Source organism: Anguilla rostrata, chromosome 5, assembly GCF_018555375.3.
Source record: "Anguilla rostrata isolate EN2019 chromosome 5, ASM1855537v3, whole genome shotgun sequence".
Taxonomy (NCBI): domain Eukaryota; kingdom Metazoa; phylum Chordata; class Actinopteri; order Anguilliformes; family Anguillidae; genus Anguilla; species Anguilla rostrata.
This window is the reverse complement of record NC_057937.1, coordinates 23,593,580-23,611,727: the sequence shown is the minus strand read 5'-3', so window position 1 is coordinate 23,611,727 and position 18,148 is coordinate 23,593,580. Positions and strand designations below refer to the sequence as shown.

At 41.6% G+C, this 18,148-nt stretch overlaps 1 protein-coding gene across 10 annotated transcripts in view; it reads right to left on the bottom strand.

Annotated features, from left to right (window-relative positions):
• Window positions 1-18,148, bottom strand: part of map2k5 (mitogen-activated protein kinase kinase 5) — a 235,386-nt gene that overhangs the window by 31,007 nt on the left and 186,231 nt on the right. For 7 of the 10 annotated variants that reach the window (XR_010330020.1, XR_010330021.1, XM_064335644.1 and 4 more), the window contains 2 exons: window positions 16,891-16,952; window positions 3,742-3,787 (listed from right to left, as the gene is read on the bottom strand). Coding sequence is in view for 8 of the 10 variants with exons in the window: in XM_064335644.1 (XP_064191714.1) it covers window positions 3,742-3,787; window positions 16,891-16,952 (108 nt within the window). In the remaining 2 variants the exon portion in view is untranslated. The remainder of the gene's footprint in view (window positions 1-3,741; window positions 3,788-16,890; window positions 16,953-18,148) is intronic. The other 3 variants (XM_064335651.1, XM_064335653.1, XM_064335655.1) reach the window with 1 other exon arrangement.

Below are 18,148 nucleotides of genomic sequence, written 5' to 3'. Positions count from 1 at the left end.
CATATAATCACTAAATACAAAACGTTTTTGGATTTCTTTGTTGTTTTTCAGAATAAATATGTTCTGTATGTTTACGGAGTGAAAATACTTCCACAGGATCAGGGCATTATCATTACAATTGAGTTATTTTCTAGAACATTTGTTGCATGAAAAAATGAATATTTCATCTGGTAACAGTTGAATAAATGCTGAAGCAACCACACTAACTAGAATGTAAAGTTTATGAATAAACTTGCAATATTCATTTTTGCATGAATTATGTTCTCTTACATACTTATTAGGGGCCAAGCAGCACCATAGCAGCATAGTCTATGGGAGTCTATGGCAGCCCCTAGAACCACTTAGTGATATTTTATGAATTTTGGCACACCGATAGAGGACAGTCCACCAAATTTGGGGTCAGTAAATTTACCCCTCTAGCACCACCAATAGGCCAAATTTGAACTTAAACTTTTGAACCATTTGGCCCAGGGCAGAGATTGTTATGTACTGTAGATCTGAGTAAATTAACTCCTTACCCAGACACTTCATGGGGACTGGCCCAAAATAAGGAACACTAGAGCACACATTGCTCAGGGCACAAGACACAGTTTTAATGAACAAGGTGGGACTGACGTTTCATACGGGCAGGACGTACATACGTAGTAATTGTTTGTATGAGGCTAGATGGAGAACAGGGCGAGGTAACCTGAATGTAGAAACGTGGCGTTTGCCGATAAGAAGGTTTTGTACGGTAGCCAAGTGAAGAAATATAGTTAGTAGAAATGGCACAGCGGTGAACTGGTGTAACTTTTTAATAAAATGAATACATTTGCCGTCATGAAATGCATATGGGTGGCCATGAGTGAGTTTTGGTAAAGCAAATATAGGCGTAAGAAAACGTTAGTGTAAAAGAGGAAATTATCTGCCTGAGGGCGAGGCGGGATTCAAGCCTTCAACCGGAGGTTTACCAGTCTGTGACTTTGTTAGGGCAGCACCATGACATAGCTATGCAATGCATGAAATATCATTAGCAAACCTGTTCGTGGTTTTAAAGAAGAACACAGGCCAGTAAGCACAGAAGAGCTCCCGTTGAATCCATATGGCTTTGCAATATTGTAGCCGATTAATAATTGAACGTGCAGACGGTACGTCATAATGCAGTGTATATGTTCGGTGAACGGCGGGTAGCAAAAGCAATAATTGAGAAGTAGTAGACAATTATTAGTGAGGGTAAAAGCAGGTTAAAGAAACACGCTCCTAGCTGGGCTTGAACCTACGACCCTGTGTTCCCAAGACTGTTACCTTGCCCACTAGGCCACAGGCGGACTAGGTGTTTGTACTGAAAATGTTTCAGAGTAAAAAGGTATGGGTATTTTGTGTGTGTATGCAAGTTTTTGATTGGCTTGTGTCGGTGAAGATTTGGCTGGTGTCGGTAAAATGTCCAATGGGGAGACATGTTATTAGTGGGATAGGCGGCAGGAAAAATAAGAATGAGAAGAAGAAGAAGAAGAAGATAGAGAAGAAGAAGAAGGAGAAAACGCAAAATCCCCTTAGTTTGGGGCTTTATTGTGGGGACATGTGAAGTTGTTTATGAAATCTGTCTGTTGAAATGGGGTCAGAATGTACAGAATTTAATGTTTTTAAGGGCTGAGTGTCTGTGGCTGTTGTGGTTATTTCTGTGGGGAACCCTGAAAAGTGCCAAACTCTCGGTGCTGTATAGGTATGGGGCATGCCCCCGCCAAGGCGTAACTTGGCGGGATGGCATACCTGCCATCCCAATGGGTAGTGTTGCAATTAATGAAATATTTTATTTTGTATTCTTTATCTGAACAGGTATGGCAGAAAACCTTGACATTGCTAGAGTTAGAGCAGTAAACACAATGACTGGTAGCCAGGAGGGTTTAGTCTCAGGGTTTCTCACAACACTGCGAACTACTTTATCTTTTACGTTGCAAGGCCTTCTGAAGCATACAAGCAGAGGATCAGATCAACACATTTTTATAGAGGATCACTGAATATTAGGCTAATGTTTCAGAATGATGTTCTTCACTTTCCCAACAAACGGATTAAATTGTGGAAAAGAAAATATGGTGGGGGGGGCGGGGTGCACTTTGGCTTTATGGAGAGGAAGGACTTCCTGTCAGTATGTCAAGCACACATCAGCAACATTATATAATCTCTGAAGAAATCTGTTCTGCATTTGGCAGATATTGTCTTCAAATTGAGTATCAGTACTAGAGTTGCATCTCAATAGCAAGAACTGACCTATGTTAAGTTTGACGGGGGTAGTTACTGCTGTCTGCTGTCAGCAAGGTGTTTCTGCTAAGGGGTTTATGGAAAATGGTAGATTCAAATTTACTGTTTGCATCCTTGAAAATAGTCAGGTCTAAAAAGTTAATAGAGCTCTCGCTGTATTCCTCAGTAAAGCACAACTGACAGTGGAATTGACATACCTCAAAAACTCTGTAAGTTCATCTACAGTTCTATCCCAAATGAGTAGTATGTAATCTACAGTACCTATGACACAAGGAAATTTTGAAAAGAAAGGGGTTTGCAAAGTTAAATAAATCTCTCTTCCCAATGACCCATAAATAAATTAGCATAGTTAGGTGCAAAAGCTGCACCCACTGCAGTACCCTGAGTCTGTAGGTTGAATTTGCCATTGTATTGGAAATAATTCCAGTTAAGAGGCATCTTAGTTAGGGAAGTAAGAAAATCGGAAGGAGGCAGTAAACCTTGACTATTGTTATTATACCTGAAATGACGTCCATCTGTTCTGCCCGTGTATTGATTACATCTGTAGTGTCAATCTTGCCATAAGCTCAATTCCATGAGCCCAAACTCAGCCCGTAATTAAAACGAAATTGCGCCGTTTTATACCACAGAAAAGTCAGCTGATGGCAATGACATTTCCCGGCATAGTCAAAGCAAAGTCTGCGGTTTGTATCTTTAAATACGTACAGCCACGTAAACATGAGATTCTGCAACGCAACAAATTAGTAGAAAAAACATTACTAGAGAAATATCGGATATATTTGGCTTTCACTTTAAATGATAGCAGTGTGACCGGGGAGTGTGATCAGTAATGTGAATCCACCGACACTGAAGTGGATTTATTTAGCACATCTACAAAGATTCCTATAGCAAATATAGTTAATAATTAAATTATAAACACATAATTATATAAAATAATGTGTTATATATCTTATCTATGACCCAGCCTGCTGTACAAAAACAATGCTATTGCTTTAGATTGCTACATTGTTACCAACATTGCATTATCACTCGACTTTGATATTCAACGCTGTCGCTTATAAAATGTATAAACACGTAACCGATAAGAACGCATGGCCAAAGTGGAGTTATTAACAGACAAAGAAACATTGTAATTCTGTTTATCAAACTCAGCAAATGTTTGGTCTCCCATTTAATTTATTTTGTCTGCTTCTCTCTGAAATCGAAGAGCCATTTTTCCATGATTTCAAGGTTGATGCCTAGTTTGCTTTGTCGGATACAGAAAGCTTGATGGACATAGCAACAGTAAACAAGAGTGCAAGGCTTAGTGAAGGGTGAATTGGGGATGGCGTTGGATTTGAAAATAGTGCTGGTCAGTCGCAAATGTCAGAGCCATTTTCTGATCCCACTCAGTCACTGTCTATAATGGGGACAGAAAGGGGGGAGAAAACAGAGGGAAAGGCATAGAGAGAGCGATGGGAGGATAAAGGTAGGCGTGGGAGTGTCAAAAATGGCATGGCTTACCATGAGATTGTTTGGTGCAGGTCGTTCTTTGGGAAGTTTTTTCATGCTGTTAACAAACAAAAAAAGTTCCTTTACATGAAAGCAGGCAAACACATACACATAGGTATACACACTGGCATGTATGTATTCATGCACACACATTTACTTATCCAGATGACTGGATGTTAATTTCTTATATGTAGAATCCAATTTCATTTTGTATCCTTGTTTCTGTATGAGCACTGTGGACTCCTTTTGTCTTGGACTTAAAGATAAACCACTTTGCGCCCCCTAGAGGGCACGACGCAGGTGTCCAGAGATTGCTCAACATTCTGTGCTCCTGTAACCAAACTATAAATGATAATAAACTGTGTTCTCGCTTTATTAATAAACTATACAACCATGTTAAATCTTGAGTTTTTTAAGTTCCACGATTGTTGGGTAGGTTGTCCATTTAACAGGATAGGACTGGACAATAGCAGTTCACAAAAATGTTTTTTCACTACCAAACATTTGTATTACATCATAGCAACAAGATAAAGCCAACAATAACCAGAAGGTATACCAATACAGTGGTGCAAAATGCTGCTCACTGAATAGTGAAATAAACAAGAGGAATTTTTGTATAATTATACCACGCCATTCTACTATCAATATCTACAACTAACTATGGAATAAATATATAATCTTTCAATTGGTATTACACAGTTTCAATGATTCAGTAGTCATTTATTGTCTTGAACAATCCATATGAGAAGTAAAACAAAAGTAGAAAGGAGGGGTAGGCATTTACACCAGCCATGTGCAAAACCCCACTTACTTTTTATGACATGATAACTCCTTCAGTTTGTTGTTTTGATCCATAACTCTTTTATCCAGTAGAGGACAGGATAAGCTTTCCCAACTTTGTAAGGCTTGTTTCATTTGAATTTTATAAGACGGAGAGCCTTGCGCAAACAGTAAGAATGATTTCTTCACAGCGTTGCGCCGTCAACCATAACATTACACAGAAATATAAAAACACTTGTTGAGGTGTAATTGCTTTTTATTCCATTTTTGGAATATTTTACTGATTTTGCCAACTCGTCAGCATGGCTAAAGCAAATGATCTGAGAAGTGGGGCAGAAGAGGAGTAAGAATAAAGTATAGCGAGCAGTTACGGCCCCAGTCGTAAGTTTGTGGTTACATTTGTTTCTTTTGCATGTGTTTCTTTGTTCCGGTTGTCATTTAACTGGCTGTTCCCATAACCGGTTGCTCGGCTTGAAAACCTTTTTTTTGCCACCTACCAGCAGAAACTAGCTCTTCGAACACACAGTTGTTGTGTTGTGTATAGTAATTGCTTAATTTGACTTTGGGTATTTGACCCTGATGTTTGTTCGATTCTCGCCTAGCCCCTCTGCTTTGTTTGCTGATTTTATCGTGTGTATGACTCATTCCCTTCGACTATGATCCTTGCCTTAGCCCTTCTAGTTTGTTGGCCCCATGATTTTGTGTTTCTGACTATTTGCTCTCTTATTCGATTCTGATTCTCGTCTAGCTTCTCTGCTTTGTTTGCTGATTGGATTTTTTTGTTTTTGTATACTAGTTTTTGACCTCAAGTAACGTTTTTGCCCTCAGCTTGCCGTATAGTGCTCCAGTTAGTTAGTGTGTTCCCAGCTGGACTATGAATCCTTTCATCAGGACATAAGTTTGTTATTTTGCCTTGTTATTTTTCCTTTATTGTTTTTGAAGCTACACTCTGTAGGGGGTACGCTATTCAAACTTTTAGTTTCCGACATTCAGCTAACTGTCCGAAGTTCAGCATTCAAAGCCGCCCCATGCCCAGTAACCTTTGAAGACTAGTCAGCATTCAGTTAGATTTGGATAGGCAGGTAGGGACCTGTAGTTTGAGTTAGAGATTGTAGTTCATTTCCCAACCCATTTTCCTTATCATTTATCCTGTTGCGGTCTGACCCTAGACCAGGTCGTAACATGAGCAGACATACAAACATGGCAAAAATGTACAGATTACTGCTTGCAACATTACAGTTATTTACGTTGTCAAATTTTTGATATTTATGTTCCCATTGGTCATAAGAGACAACTATTAGCCTTTGTTAATAATGCTCAGCATATATGTATTGGGGGCTAACTAGTAGGCCCAGCTGTTAGTATAGGGGCATTGTTAGTGTGCCCTGGGCAGTGTTAATGTAGTGATTGTTAGTGGACTGTTTTGTCAGAATTCAAACCACTTGCAAAGAAACTGAGTGTCTTTCAAGAGGTTTGCGCTATTCTCTAATGCGGGCATTTCAGGTGCTGCAGTGTAATGGCAGTTCTCCACCACCGTGCCGTGCCAGAATCTGTGCTCCCGCTTTGTTTTGCTTTCTCCACTGCCACCTGACCTGTGCCGGGCTGCAAGTACCCGTGCAGATTTTAGCTACTGCTCTGGGGTAGGTACCAAAGGTACTATCCATGCTGCAATTCGATACTGCAGACCATTGATTGGTCAATGGAAATCGTCACAAATACGTCATCCCATGTTCAGTTTGTTCACCGACAGCAACCACCATTTTTAAATACCACAACAGCAAGAGAGAGTAACGTTAACTAGCGAATTCTACAGTCAATATCTGGGACTAAATATTGAATAAATATCCACAAGCCAAATTTTGCCAATCCTTGCCCATTTAGGGGGTACCCTATTTAAAGCTTTATAACTCCAGACGTGAACACCACAGAGACTTGAAAAATGGCTTAAATGAAGCAAGACATTTGTACAATTTACAATACTAACACAGATTAGTTTATATTCATAATTTTGGAAGAAATAAAGTGCCACAAATGCAATTGTTTTGACAAAAAATCCAAAATAAATTTGCATTTTTAAGTTCGCAATGAAATACTGCGAGATTGAATATATGCAGGAGGTTAAACTATACATGTGCTAAGTCAAAAACTTCTTGACCACAAGTTCATAAAATCTAAGGGTGGATATGTAGAACTACTATAGATGTATGAAGCAAAAACTAAGCAGTGTACCCAGCATCTCCAAATCTATCCAAAATGTCTAAATTATGCATTGCTGTAAATCATAACATATCCATGTATTTCACTACAAATCAACTGTTTTGACTCAAGAAAATCACTGTTGCATAATTTTTAAATGGGAATTACAAGCTTTCAGTCAGTACAGTGGTCTAAAATAGCTAGGTGTCCAGAAACATATCCAAAATCTCTCCAAAATTGAATAAAATGTTTTTTGTCCATTATAAAGCATATAAATGAGCCCCTTATGAGGGTTTAAGATGAAACATTGCTATCAGATTAAAAAAATAATGCAAAAACATTGTCACACAATGCGGTACAGTACCTAAATGTGTAATAATTAATTCGTGTGTATTTCTATACTCTGTACTCTCGTATGTTTTATTGTATGGGGATGAGACAACATGAAAACAATTTTCACCCGTCCACCACGTTTTGGCAATGTTCCAGCTCTGACGTCATCACTGTTGCATGCTTCACAAAAACTATTACACTTCCATCTAACGCTTACATTACAGTGTGAAATATTTACATTATATAACACCACTAACCTATTTAAAAATACTCAATTTCAAAAAGAACGTATATAACCGAAATATTTTGAACGATAATACTTACATAGCAATAGTGAGATCTCCTCTATGTTCAGTAGATAGAGACAGAGAGACAGTATCAATTATATTGTTCTATTCGCTTCTGTTTTGCTCCAGAAAACGATGTCAGCTAGGTCTATCAGCAAACATATGGCTTAGCTATGTTCAGAAGTCCTCAATAATAATAGTATTTTCCAAGAAATTACGAAATATCCTTGAACATGTTTCGTTAGGTGCATCGTATTTGTCTGCTAACAGAGTGTGATTGCGTAAGTGAATGCTATGCTAAGAATATTTTCTGTTACGCTGACCTATAAAACGCTATTCCGAAAGCAGAATTAGACATGTTATACGTCGTTAGAAAGCTTATACTCTCGCCTACCGAATAAATGAATTGTAAATCTAGTCAGACTGTACTAAAAAGGGCGACGACGCCGTAAACAACAGGTGTGGTGTTACGCACAGCTATTTTGGAAGATACCCAGGCGTCACAGATGCGCCTATATTTCCCAAACGGATTGTCCAAGACAATATATGACCACGCAGTCTCAAAATGGACATCTCTACACGTAAAACCAACAGTAAGGTTTTATATTTATTCAATATTTAGTCCCAGATATTGACTGTAGAATGACATGGTATCATTTTTAAAAACTTTCTCGTTTATTTTGTTATTCAGTGAGCAGCGTTTTCACTGCTGTATAGGCATATCTTAGGGCTATTGTCGGGTTTATCTTGTTGCTATGACGGAATACGATTTTTTAGTGGTGAAAGAATATTTTTATGAATGCCAAGATAGACAATATTGTCCATTATGTCAAGGGTGGGGGGTGTTTTTTAGATGAGACTGCAGGGAGGGGGTGTGTGTTAAATGAACGACGGGAGCGACAATGGTGGGGCTGCGAAACTTCGTTTTCGGCATAGTTGTCATGTATCGTCTACTAATGAAACTGAAACAACGCGCTTCTGTTTTCATCTCACACTTTGGTTGCAGTAGCACCGAATGTTTGAATACGTAGAACAGGGGTTCCCAACCTTTTTTGGCACAGAACCACGATTTTATGTCTGAAATTCGCGACCCCAGCCATTTAAAATATTGTCATTTCTTTGCTATTTGGATACTTTTTTATATTAACCCTCTGGGGTCGAGAGCTCCGCCGGCGGAGCTCATCTATTTGGATGATTAACTTCACGAGTTGTTATCATACAGACGCAACAAAAACATTGTCAGAAACCTTAGAATCGCGACTTTCCAATGCGCCCATTGACAAATGATATGAATTGTTTTAAAAGTACTAAATTTGATTAATTAAACCATGTATGCTTCGTTAATCTTTACTCATTACTATGTGAATTTCGCTCATCAGGAAGTCCGCCCAAATCGCATTCACATGTTAACGACATTATAACTACTCTACATAGAAGGAGAGTAGGGGAGGGGCAATGCGAGATCCATGTGAAAAATGCCAAGCCTGCGAAAGCAGGATAGAATGTGTAGTGTAGTGTAGTCCCCCAGCTCTGTTCCCTCCCCTTGTGAAAGTGTAGCCTAATTCACTTCTTTTGAGGTAAACATTTCGTTTAATTTTGGAAAATGGTCCGTCCGGAAGCCGACATTGACGAAGAGCGGTGTCATTTCTAACAGCGAACTGATCCAGCTGAGGATCAACTTCATGAGTAAGTATATTTCTTATGATCATATTGGTAAATATGTGTACTGGATTGCAATCTCTGTGTTTGTACGAATATCCAGCAATATGCGCGTTTGTAAATTCCCACACTACGAACGATTCAAACTATTGCATCTCAGAATTATAGGCTAGGCTCTCTGCGTCTGGTTGTGTTAGAAGTAGCAGGTAGACTGTATTTTTTTGATCATATTGGTAATAAATAGCCTGTGGCGTGATTAGGATTCTAAAACTGATGTCCTCGCACAATCGATATTAGCATACTGTAAGTAAATTCAGGAAATAGCAATATAATAACCACTTAGCTAAACAGACCTAGCCTACTTCAGATTGAGGCATTGTTATTGATGAGTTTTGTGTAGTTGAGCTGGAATATCAATGTTTATTTAGTTTAGCTAATGTTGTTTCGTTGATAGCTTGCATTGTTTGTAAATGTGTGCTGTATTACATTCTCTGTGTGTTTGTAGGAATATTCACTAATATGCGCGCTTGTAAATTCCCACACTACGAACGATTCTAACCATTGCTTCTCAAAATTACAGGCTACCTCTCTGCGTCTGGTTGTGCTTGTTTGGTTCTTTGTTTGTATATAATGTAACCATGTCACATTTCCTAAGTTTTGTTTTCATTAGTTAGTGGTTTGCCCCTTTTTTGTAAAGCACATTTAATTTTCACCTGTTGAAGGAAATGTGCTATATAAATAAAGTTTGATTTGATGTCACATTTCCTAACAATTTTGTTTTTATCATATTTACAGAGATGCTGATCAGGAAACACGGCCTAGTTCACCACTAGCTAAGAGGCCACGCAAGCGTTGCAAGAGTACACCAGTCTCATCGCATATTCCATGCGTATAGTTTGCTTCAATAAATGTTCTGAAAATCAAAAGATGTCTTTGTCTTCTAAATGGCTCACTGAGTCTTTGTCTTAGTGGTGGGGAGGCATATCTTATTAGCCTCATTTGCTCTTAACTGACTGCATCAAGCAGGTATTGTGTGGAGCTAGTTAGCTGCTGGTTTGTGGGGCAATTGCTTAGTCACCAGCTGCTTTTCATTTGCTAATTAGGGCTTGTAGTCTGGCTTGGAGCGACTCTAGCGTCGCTCCCTCCCAGTTTGTGTCATTGCATCCCTATCCTTCTACCATCACCCTTCCTCTCTCTACTCCCTGTCCTCACTGCTATGCTATGTGCCCATCCCATCCCAACCTGTTCTCTCCCCTTCAGAACTCGCTTCTGCAGGCAAGGCCCCCCGCGGCGACGGAACCCCTCCAACCTTCGCTATCCCTCATTGACCCCCTGTGACAACTTCACGGTCGCAGGAGGGCTATGGAACTGCCAGTCTGCTACGCGGAAGGCTGACTTCATTTCAGCCTACGCGTCACTCCTCTCTTTACATTTCCTTGCCCTCACTGAGACCTGGATCACACCAGGCAACACTGCAACCCCTGCAGCCCTCTCCTCCTCCTTCTCCTTCTCTCACACCCCCCGCCCATCTGGCCATGGTGGGGGCACAGGTTTGCTGATCTCTCCCTCCTGGAAATTCTCTGTTCTCCCCCTTCTCTCACCTCTCCATCTCTACCTTTGAATACCACTCTGTCTCAATCACCTATCCTGTTAACTTGTATATTGTAGTTATCTATCGCCCTCCAGGGCCCCTGGGAAGCTTCCTTGATGAGCTCGACACCCTGCTGAGCTCCTTCCCAGAGGATGGCACCCCACTGATCCTCCTGGGAGACTTCAACATCCACCTTGATGCCTCCCACTCCGCAGCCTTCCTGCCTCTACTTCACTCATTCGATCTCTCCCTAAAGCACTCCCCACCAACACACAAAGCTGGCAATCTCCTAGACCTGGTTATCCTGAGGAATTGCTCCTCTTCCAATCCCACAGTGACCCCTCTGCACCAGTCTGACCACCACTTCATTTCCTTCTCCCTCCCTCCCCTCCATCCACTCCTACTGTTATGGTCCGCCGTAATCTCCGCTCCCTCTCTCCCTCCTCTCTCGCTTCCAGTGTCACTGCTTCATTCCCCACTCTTGAATCCTTCTCCAACCTTCCCACTGACGCTGCATCCTCCACTCTGTCTTCCTCGCTCTCCTCAGCACTTGACTCTCTCTGTCCTCTAGTCTCCAGGCAGGCACGCTCGTCCCCTCCCAGTCCGTGGATGTCTGACCCCCTCCGAACCAACCGGGCCAGCCTACGTGCAGCGGAGAGGAAGTGGAGGAAATCCATGGCTCAATCCGACCTGTCTGCCTACCAGTCTATGCTAGCTACATTTTCTACCGCTGTAACCTCTGCCAAAACTAATTATTATCAAACAAAAATTCATAAATCTGCCTCTAACCCTCATCAGCTGTTCTCCATTTTCTCCTCTCTCCTCAGCACTCCTTCCCCACCTCAGTCCTCCCTCGCTGCAGATGACTTTGCAGTTTTCTTCGATGAGAAAATTGCAGACATCCGCAGCTCCTTCACGTCCACCACCACCCTTCCCCACTCCCCCAGCTCTGTTCCCTCCCCTTGTTTCTCCACTTTCTCTCCCCTCACTGACTCTGATGTTTCCCAGCTCCTACTCTCCCACCGCCCTACCACCTGTGCTCTTGACCCCATCCCTTCCTCTCTCCTCCAGACCATCACACCTGACATCCTCCCATATGTCACCTCCCTCGTGAACTCCTCCTTGTCTTCTGGATGTTTCCCCTCTTCTTTCAAGCTGGCCCACGTCACCCCACTGCTAAAAAAGCCCACTCTGGATCCCTCTGTCATCCAGAACTACCGTCCTGTCTCCCTTCTCCCTTTCCTATCCAAAACAATTGAACGAGCTGCTTCTAATCAACTCTCCTCTTTTCTCTCCCTGAACAACCTCCTAGACCCCTACCAGTCTGGCTTCAGACCTGGCCACTCGACAGAGACCGCACTCCTCTCGGTCAATGAGTCGCTTCACGCCGCACAAGCAGCCTCCCATTCATCTGTCCTGATCCTCCTAGACCTTTCTGCTGCCTTTGACACCGTCAACCATCCCATCCTCCTGTCCTCCCTGGCAGCTATGGGGATCTGTGGCACAGCACTAGACTGGATTGAGTCCTACCTCTCCGGTCGCTCCTTCCAAGTCGCCTGGGCTGGTGCAGTATCAGCACCTCGCCCCTTGCCACAGGAGTTCCCCAGGGCTCTGTCCTTGGTCCCCTCCTATTCTCCCTGTACACCCAATCTCTTGGTCCTGTAATCTCTGCCCATGGGTTGTCCTATCATTGTTATGCCGATGACACCCAACTCTTTCTCTCCTTCCCGCCCTCTGACACTCGGGTCTCTGCTCGCATCTCTGCTTGCCTGAGGGACATCCAGAGCTGGATGGATAACCACCATCTTAAGCTAAACCCAGGCAAGACGGAGATGATCTTCATCCCTGCTCCATCCTCTAACCTTCTCGACTTTTCTATTTCCCTGGGGGACACTGTGGTGTCATCACCCACCGCAAAAAACCTTGGAGTGGTGATGGACAACAGACTGTCCCTCTCCCAGAACATCACGGCGGTGAGTCGAACGTGCAGGTTCTTCCTGTACAACATCCGGAGAATCCGCCCCTTCCTCACCACCTACGCAACCCAGCTCCTGGTTCAAGCGATGGTCCTGTCCCGCTTGGACTACTGCAACTCGCTACTGGCTGGTCTGCCAGCATCCGCCATCAGACCCCTGCAGCTCATCCAGAATGCTGCAGCGCGTCTGGTCTACAACCTCCCCAGACATTCCCATGTCACCCCCCTGCTCACTGACCTCCACTGGCTGCCTGTTATGGCTCGCATCAAATTTAAGTCCTTGGTGCTTGCATACCAGGCAGCTAAGGGGTCAGCACCAGGATACATCCAGAGGATCATCAGACCCTACACTCCAGCCAGAGCTCTCCGTTCTGCCACCTCTGGACGCTTGGCACCTCCCCCTCTTCGCGTCTGCACTTCCCGCTCCCGTCTGCTGTCTGTCCTGGCCCCTCGCTGGTGGAATGACCTCCCCGTGACGGTCAGAACAGCAGAGAATCTCACCACTTTCAAACGCAGACTGAAGACTCATCTCTTCAGGCTGCACCTCTCCCCACCCCTCCCTAGCCTATAGTTCAGCTCACTGTACATAGCTAGGATAATTTGATTATGTTAGTGTATCTGGCAGGATTGTTTTTGTATGATTAGGTGTGATTCCAGTGCTAGTTTGTACTTGGTAGGATTCTTGCTTGCTGAACAAGCTTACTCTACAGGGTTGGAGTCCTGATCGATGTGGTCACTTCTGGCACTACGATCCTTACTTCACTCTAGTGTTTCTTTTGCGCCTCTACATCATGAAACCTATTGTTGTACGTCGCTCTGGATAAGAGCGTCTGCTAAATGCCTATAATGTAATGTAATGTAATGCATGCGGCCAGGTGTGAATAGCCTACGTAGCTGGCAGGTCGTCCTACTCAATGCATATTCATTACAGAAATTTGCCCTCCCATTCTCACCTGGTGTTGAAAAATAGTAGTCACAACACTAACCTTTAGCAATTTATTTTATATTTCTCATTGGATTTGATAAAATATTTAGTCATCTTTTGATACCCAAAACCTTGATGAACACATTTCAGTGACCAAAAATCTTAGTCACAATTGTTTAGTGTGTTTTATTACAACATTCCTGTGCATGTTCAAAACTACTGTTTACAGTTTGTGTGTTTTTAGAGCAATTTGCAATCCACATATGATTATGACCTATTTACTGCTGCCATATTATTGTAGCTGAGTTTGTGCTGAAAACAGAGATATGAAACACTTTGGAATCACTACATATAAAGTTGATGAAATTTACACAAATGTCAGAGCATGGCACAATCACCAGTGTGCCTCATTTTTCCCTTAGACCCCAGAGGGTTAAAAAAGTTTATAAGAGTTACATATCACAGACAGTGACGTTTTAGTATAAAATCACTGCTAAGACTCCAGTAAAGCACAATATGTTGGCACTGATCGTTCATTTGAACTCACCATGTCTAATGAGATAGTTGCACTTGTGCGTTGTGCTGCAGCTTATCAAAATCAGGGGATGTAGTAGAGAGCAAGCATCTCATCTCATCTGTCACGTCTAACCTGGACTAGTACTTTGATTTCATGCAAACAAGAGCGCTAAATCCTGCTTCGCACAAATAGGTGCTTGTGAAGGGAACCATAAGTTTTAAAGCACACAGTGCCACCTCTGGGTAATCCCCTCTTGTCCCAAACAAAACTCCTCCACCGAAACTCGAGAATGCAGACGTTGTAACATTTGATTGCATGACAGCTCAATCAGCAGATCCACGGAGCCTGCATCACAGTAGATGGTAGGGTCAATCACCCAATCAAACTGTGACATATCCAAACCTCTAAAGTAGGTGGTAAAGAGCTCCTCTAGGCTTTTCAGATGATCAGTCATTCTTTGTGTGGGGGACTGATCAGCGATGCTATTGTCGGTCAAAAACATGCACAACTGTGGAAAAGGGGCACAATTTCCTTTCGAAAGGTTCTCTCTCCAGAATGCTAGTTTCCCCCTGAACCCATTAACACTCATCTGCATTATATGTTCGTTTCGCCCCTGCATGCCTATGTTCGTTACATAAGCAAGGAGACACATTTTGTTCTGGTCACATAAACGTCCATTACGTCCATAAAAAAAGCCAACAATTCATCCCTCAGTTCGAAAAATCTCTGCAGGACTCTCCCCCTTGACAACCACCGTGCCTCTGTGTGAAAAATCAAATTATCATACTCGGAGCCCATATCACTGCAACGCTTTGCAAATAGGCTGGAGTTTGTGCAACCTGCACAAACACAATAATTTCCCATGATGATATGGTGAAATGCAATATAAAACTACTGAAAAAAGACCAACTCACTATATCACGACCGCTCAGACTCACAACCACCTACTACTGCAGAGCCAGTGAGCCACTCCCTTCTGTTACATAATATGACGCGATGTTGGAAAAAAAGGTGTTTTTAGGAGCTTTGCTCTAAACAGCCACTAGTTCCTCTGAATTTGTGCCCTTATGTCTTGTAAAAATTATTAAATCCTGCACTAACTTTTCAAATGGTCATTTTCAGACAAGGTTAAGTATACATTTCATAAAAAATTTAACCTGCAAGATGCTCTTTAAGGTCATTTCAGTAGCGTTAGGTACCGAGTATCAAATCAGTATCGTTTAAAGTTACAATCACGAAGATTTCAGTTTCGTTCTCTATGGCGGTGCCAATGGCGAGAAGCGGTAATTGCAGGTTTGTTTTTGGACCTCACTTCACATAGATCCAACCGGATCCAACCAGTGTCGTCTGTGTTGTCAGTTGGCACGCCAACTATAACACTTACTATTTACTGAATAAAAAACGGTTGTTATAAAAGTAACGTTATGTACATACTCATTCGTTGTCTAACATTAGGCTAACTCAAGATGTCTTTACACTGCCGAGCCGGGTTAAAAAATCACTGCAAACGTTCTTTATCCACCTTTTGCCCGGTATGAACATCTTTACACTGCAGAGAAAAATTTGCGGGATTCGCTGTGGCTCGTGCAATTATGTATCTCGTGCACAATAAGCAGTCTTTCTCGTGAATGACTGTTGTGTGGTATTTTTGAAACAACTGCTAGCTAACGCAACGTTACCTGATATGAGAGATGGATACTGTGCGCAACGTTATCTAAACTAATGTTGTCTTTCTTGACATGGTCCGGTAGCTAGCGTTAGCTGTGCAAATAGCTATGTAATTTAGTAAAGTTACATTGTCATTAAATGTAATACGAAATCTACATCAACAAATAATATGATCTCTCATGTTACACAAAAACTTTTTAGGGTTCCATAACTCCCCCTACTTTCTCTGTTATTGTAACGCATGCAGACACCGGAAAAAACAGTATGCCGCTCACACACAAGTGAATTGAAGAGCGAGCCTGTTGCGTTAGTTCCGCCTACCTTCTCTGGTGAACCAACCACTGATGGGTGATGAAAAACGTGTCACTAACTGTGCGCCGCTTGTGATTTTTTCCCGAGAATGTCGCCACAGACATTTTTTAATCACAGTTTTTTAATCATGAATTATGATAATAATAATAGTATAAATTAATATAAAAATAGGCTCAATCACCATTGTGTTACCCAATGCAGCGATAGATAGTGACTTAAAAGACATTTATTTTAATGAAAATCTTTGAGATTATTACTTTAAGTTTCAAGTTTCTTTTCAGTATCGAGTATCATGGTACTAAACCTGGTATCGGTATCGAAGTCAAAATTTTGGTATCGTGACAACACTAATCCAATTATACAGCTGGATATATACTGAGGCAATACAGGTTAAGTACCTTGCTCAAGGGTACAACGGCAGTGTTCTACCGGGGAATCAAAACTGTGACTTTTAGGTTACAAGACCAACTCCTTCCTAGTTTCTGTCAGTGTTCATATTTTGTTTTGGCTACTTTACATCTCAGGTCATCCAAAAAATAATTGTAACACATGACAAGGCTAGGCTACTATGTGTGCATACCTTAATAAATCTTTTGCATTTTCTCATACCCTATCCACGGTGGCCCTCTAGTGGAGGAACACCAACATCCAGATTTTTAAAGGTATTCAGTTTGCCTGCTTTCTTGGAAACTTGACCAACCCACCAGCTAATCAACTTTCAGTTTAACTGGAAGAGGTTCTGGTATAAAACAGCCAAGCAGCACCCATGCTACAGTAAAATGTAAACCCACAACCCAATTCCCCACAACCAATGTAAAGTACTTTTGATGTCCTTAATGGAGGGATGAAATATTGACTATTTAAATGCAAATAATTTGTTCTCATTCAGCCATTCAGCCACTCAATTCACATACTCACCACTGTGTGACGAAATTAATAAACGTCTCACTGAACTGGCCAACAGGAAGTACAGGGGGATTCTGTGGGAAAGAGAAGGATGGAAAAATGATTTACTAAGAGCTGAAATACTGCTGAAGCCTGAAGACAAAGAATTATGCATTTTGAAGACTACTAGTGCTGTCAGATTGAGATTCAATATTTCAGTATTCCTCAAAAAAGAGGAAAAAATAATTTTTACACATTTAAAATCCAAAGTGTTGCATGTTTACAAACATTACCTTTTGCACCTGAATAACCCCTTTATCTACCAGGACAAAGCCAATCATGTTCTGAATTAAACTAAAAAAACAAACAAACAATTAATGTACTGTAGCAAGGCTCTGACAGAATTCTCCTTGAAATTCTTCTTTATTTTCCCCCCTTCCTTGATTCCAGAACATTTCACAAGGAAAGATGAAAAAAAGGACAAGACGAGGAAACGAGCAAGAGGAATGTTTTCAAGAATTCAGACATCCATGTCCACAGCAGGTTCACCCTGTGGTAACATCATTTAGGAGTCATAAGGAAACCCCCCTTTACATATGTGCTCTGATCCCATTGTATATTAACATTCTGTGTTTAGTGGCAGGTCCACAAAATGATTTATTTAATATACTTTGGTTATGGTGACATAACATGCATAACAGAAAGGAACTATAAGCATCCTTATGGCAATGCAGTAATGAGGCAAATTTCGCCATTAATATTCAAGAACATTCTAATTGCTGTTATTCTTAAAGTAATAATCTTGAAGATTTTCATTAAAATAAATGTGTTAAGTCACTATCTATCGCCAAATTAGGTAAAAATGGTGATTAAGTGTATTATTATATTAATTTATATTATTATTATTATAATTAAAGCCGCAAGCGGCGTTGGAAGGGGTCCAAGCATTGGCAGCATCGCGCCCCCTATGGAGCGATTTTAAAATGGCTTTGTCCTCATGATCATATGCCTTCATCCAACATATCTACTGAATATCATGATGATCATATGAAATATTGATGACTTATGGCCAATTTTGTGCTAAGAGACGCTGTCGGATGACTTAGTTACGTCGCCATGGATGTGTCCTGGCCACTTCCCGTCAAGGCCTTTACTATGTCGTAACACTTAGATGGCATGTCATAACACTTAGATGGTCCGGTGTGCATGCACAGCTGCAGTGTTTCTGCGCCGCAACTAAAAAAGGCGTCACAGTAGTGTTGTCATGATACCGAAATTTTGACTTTGATAC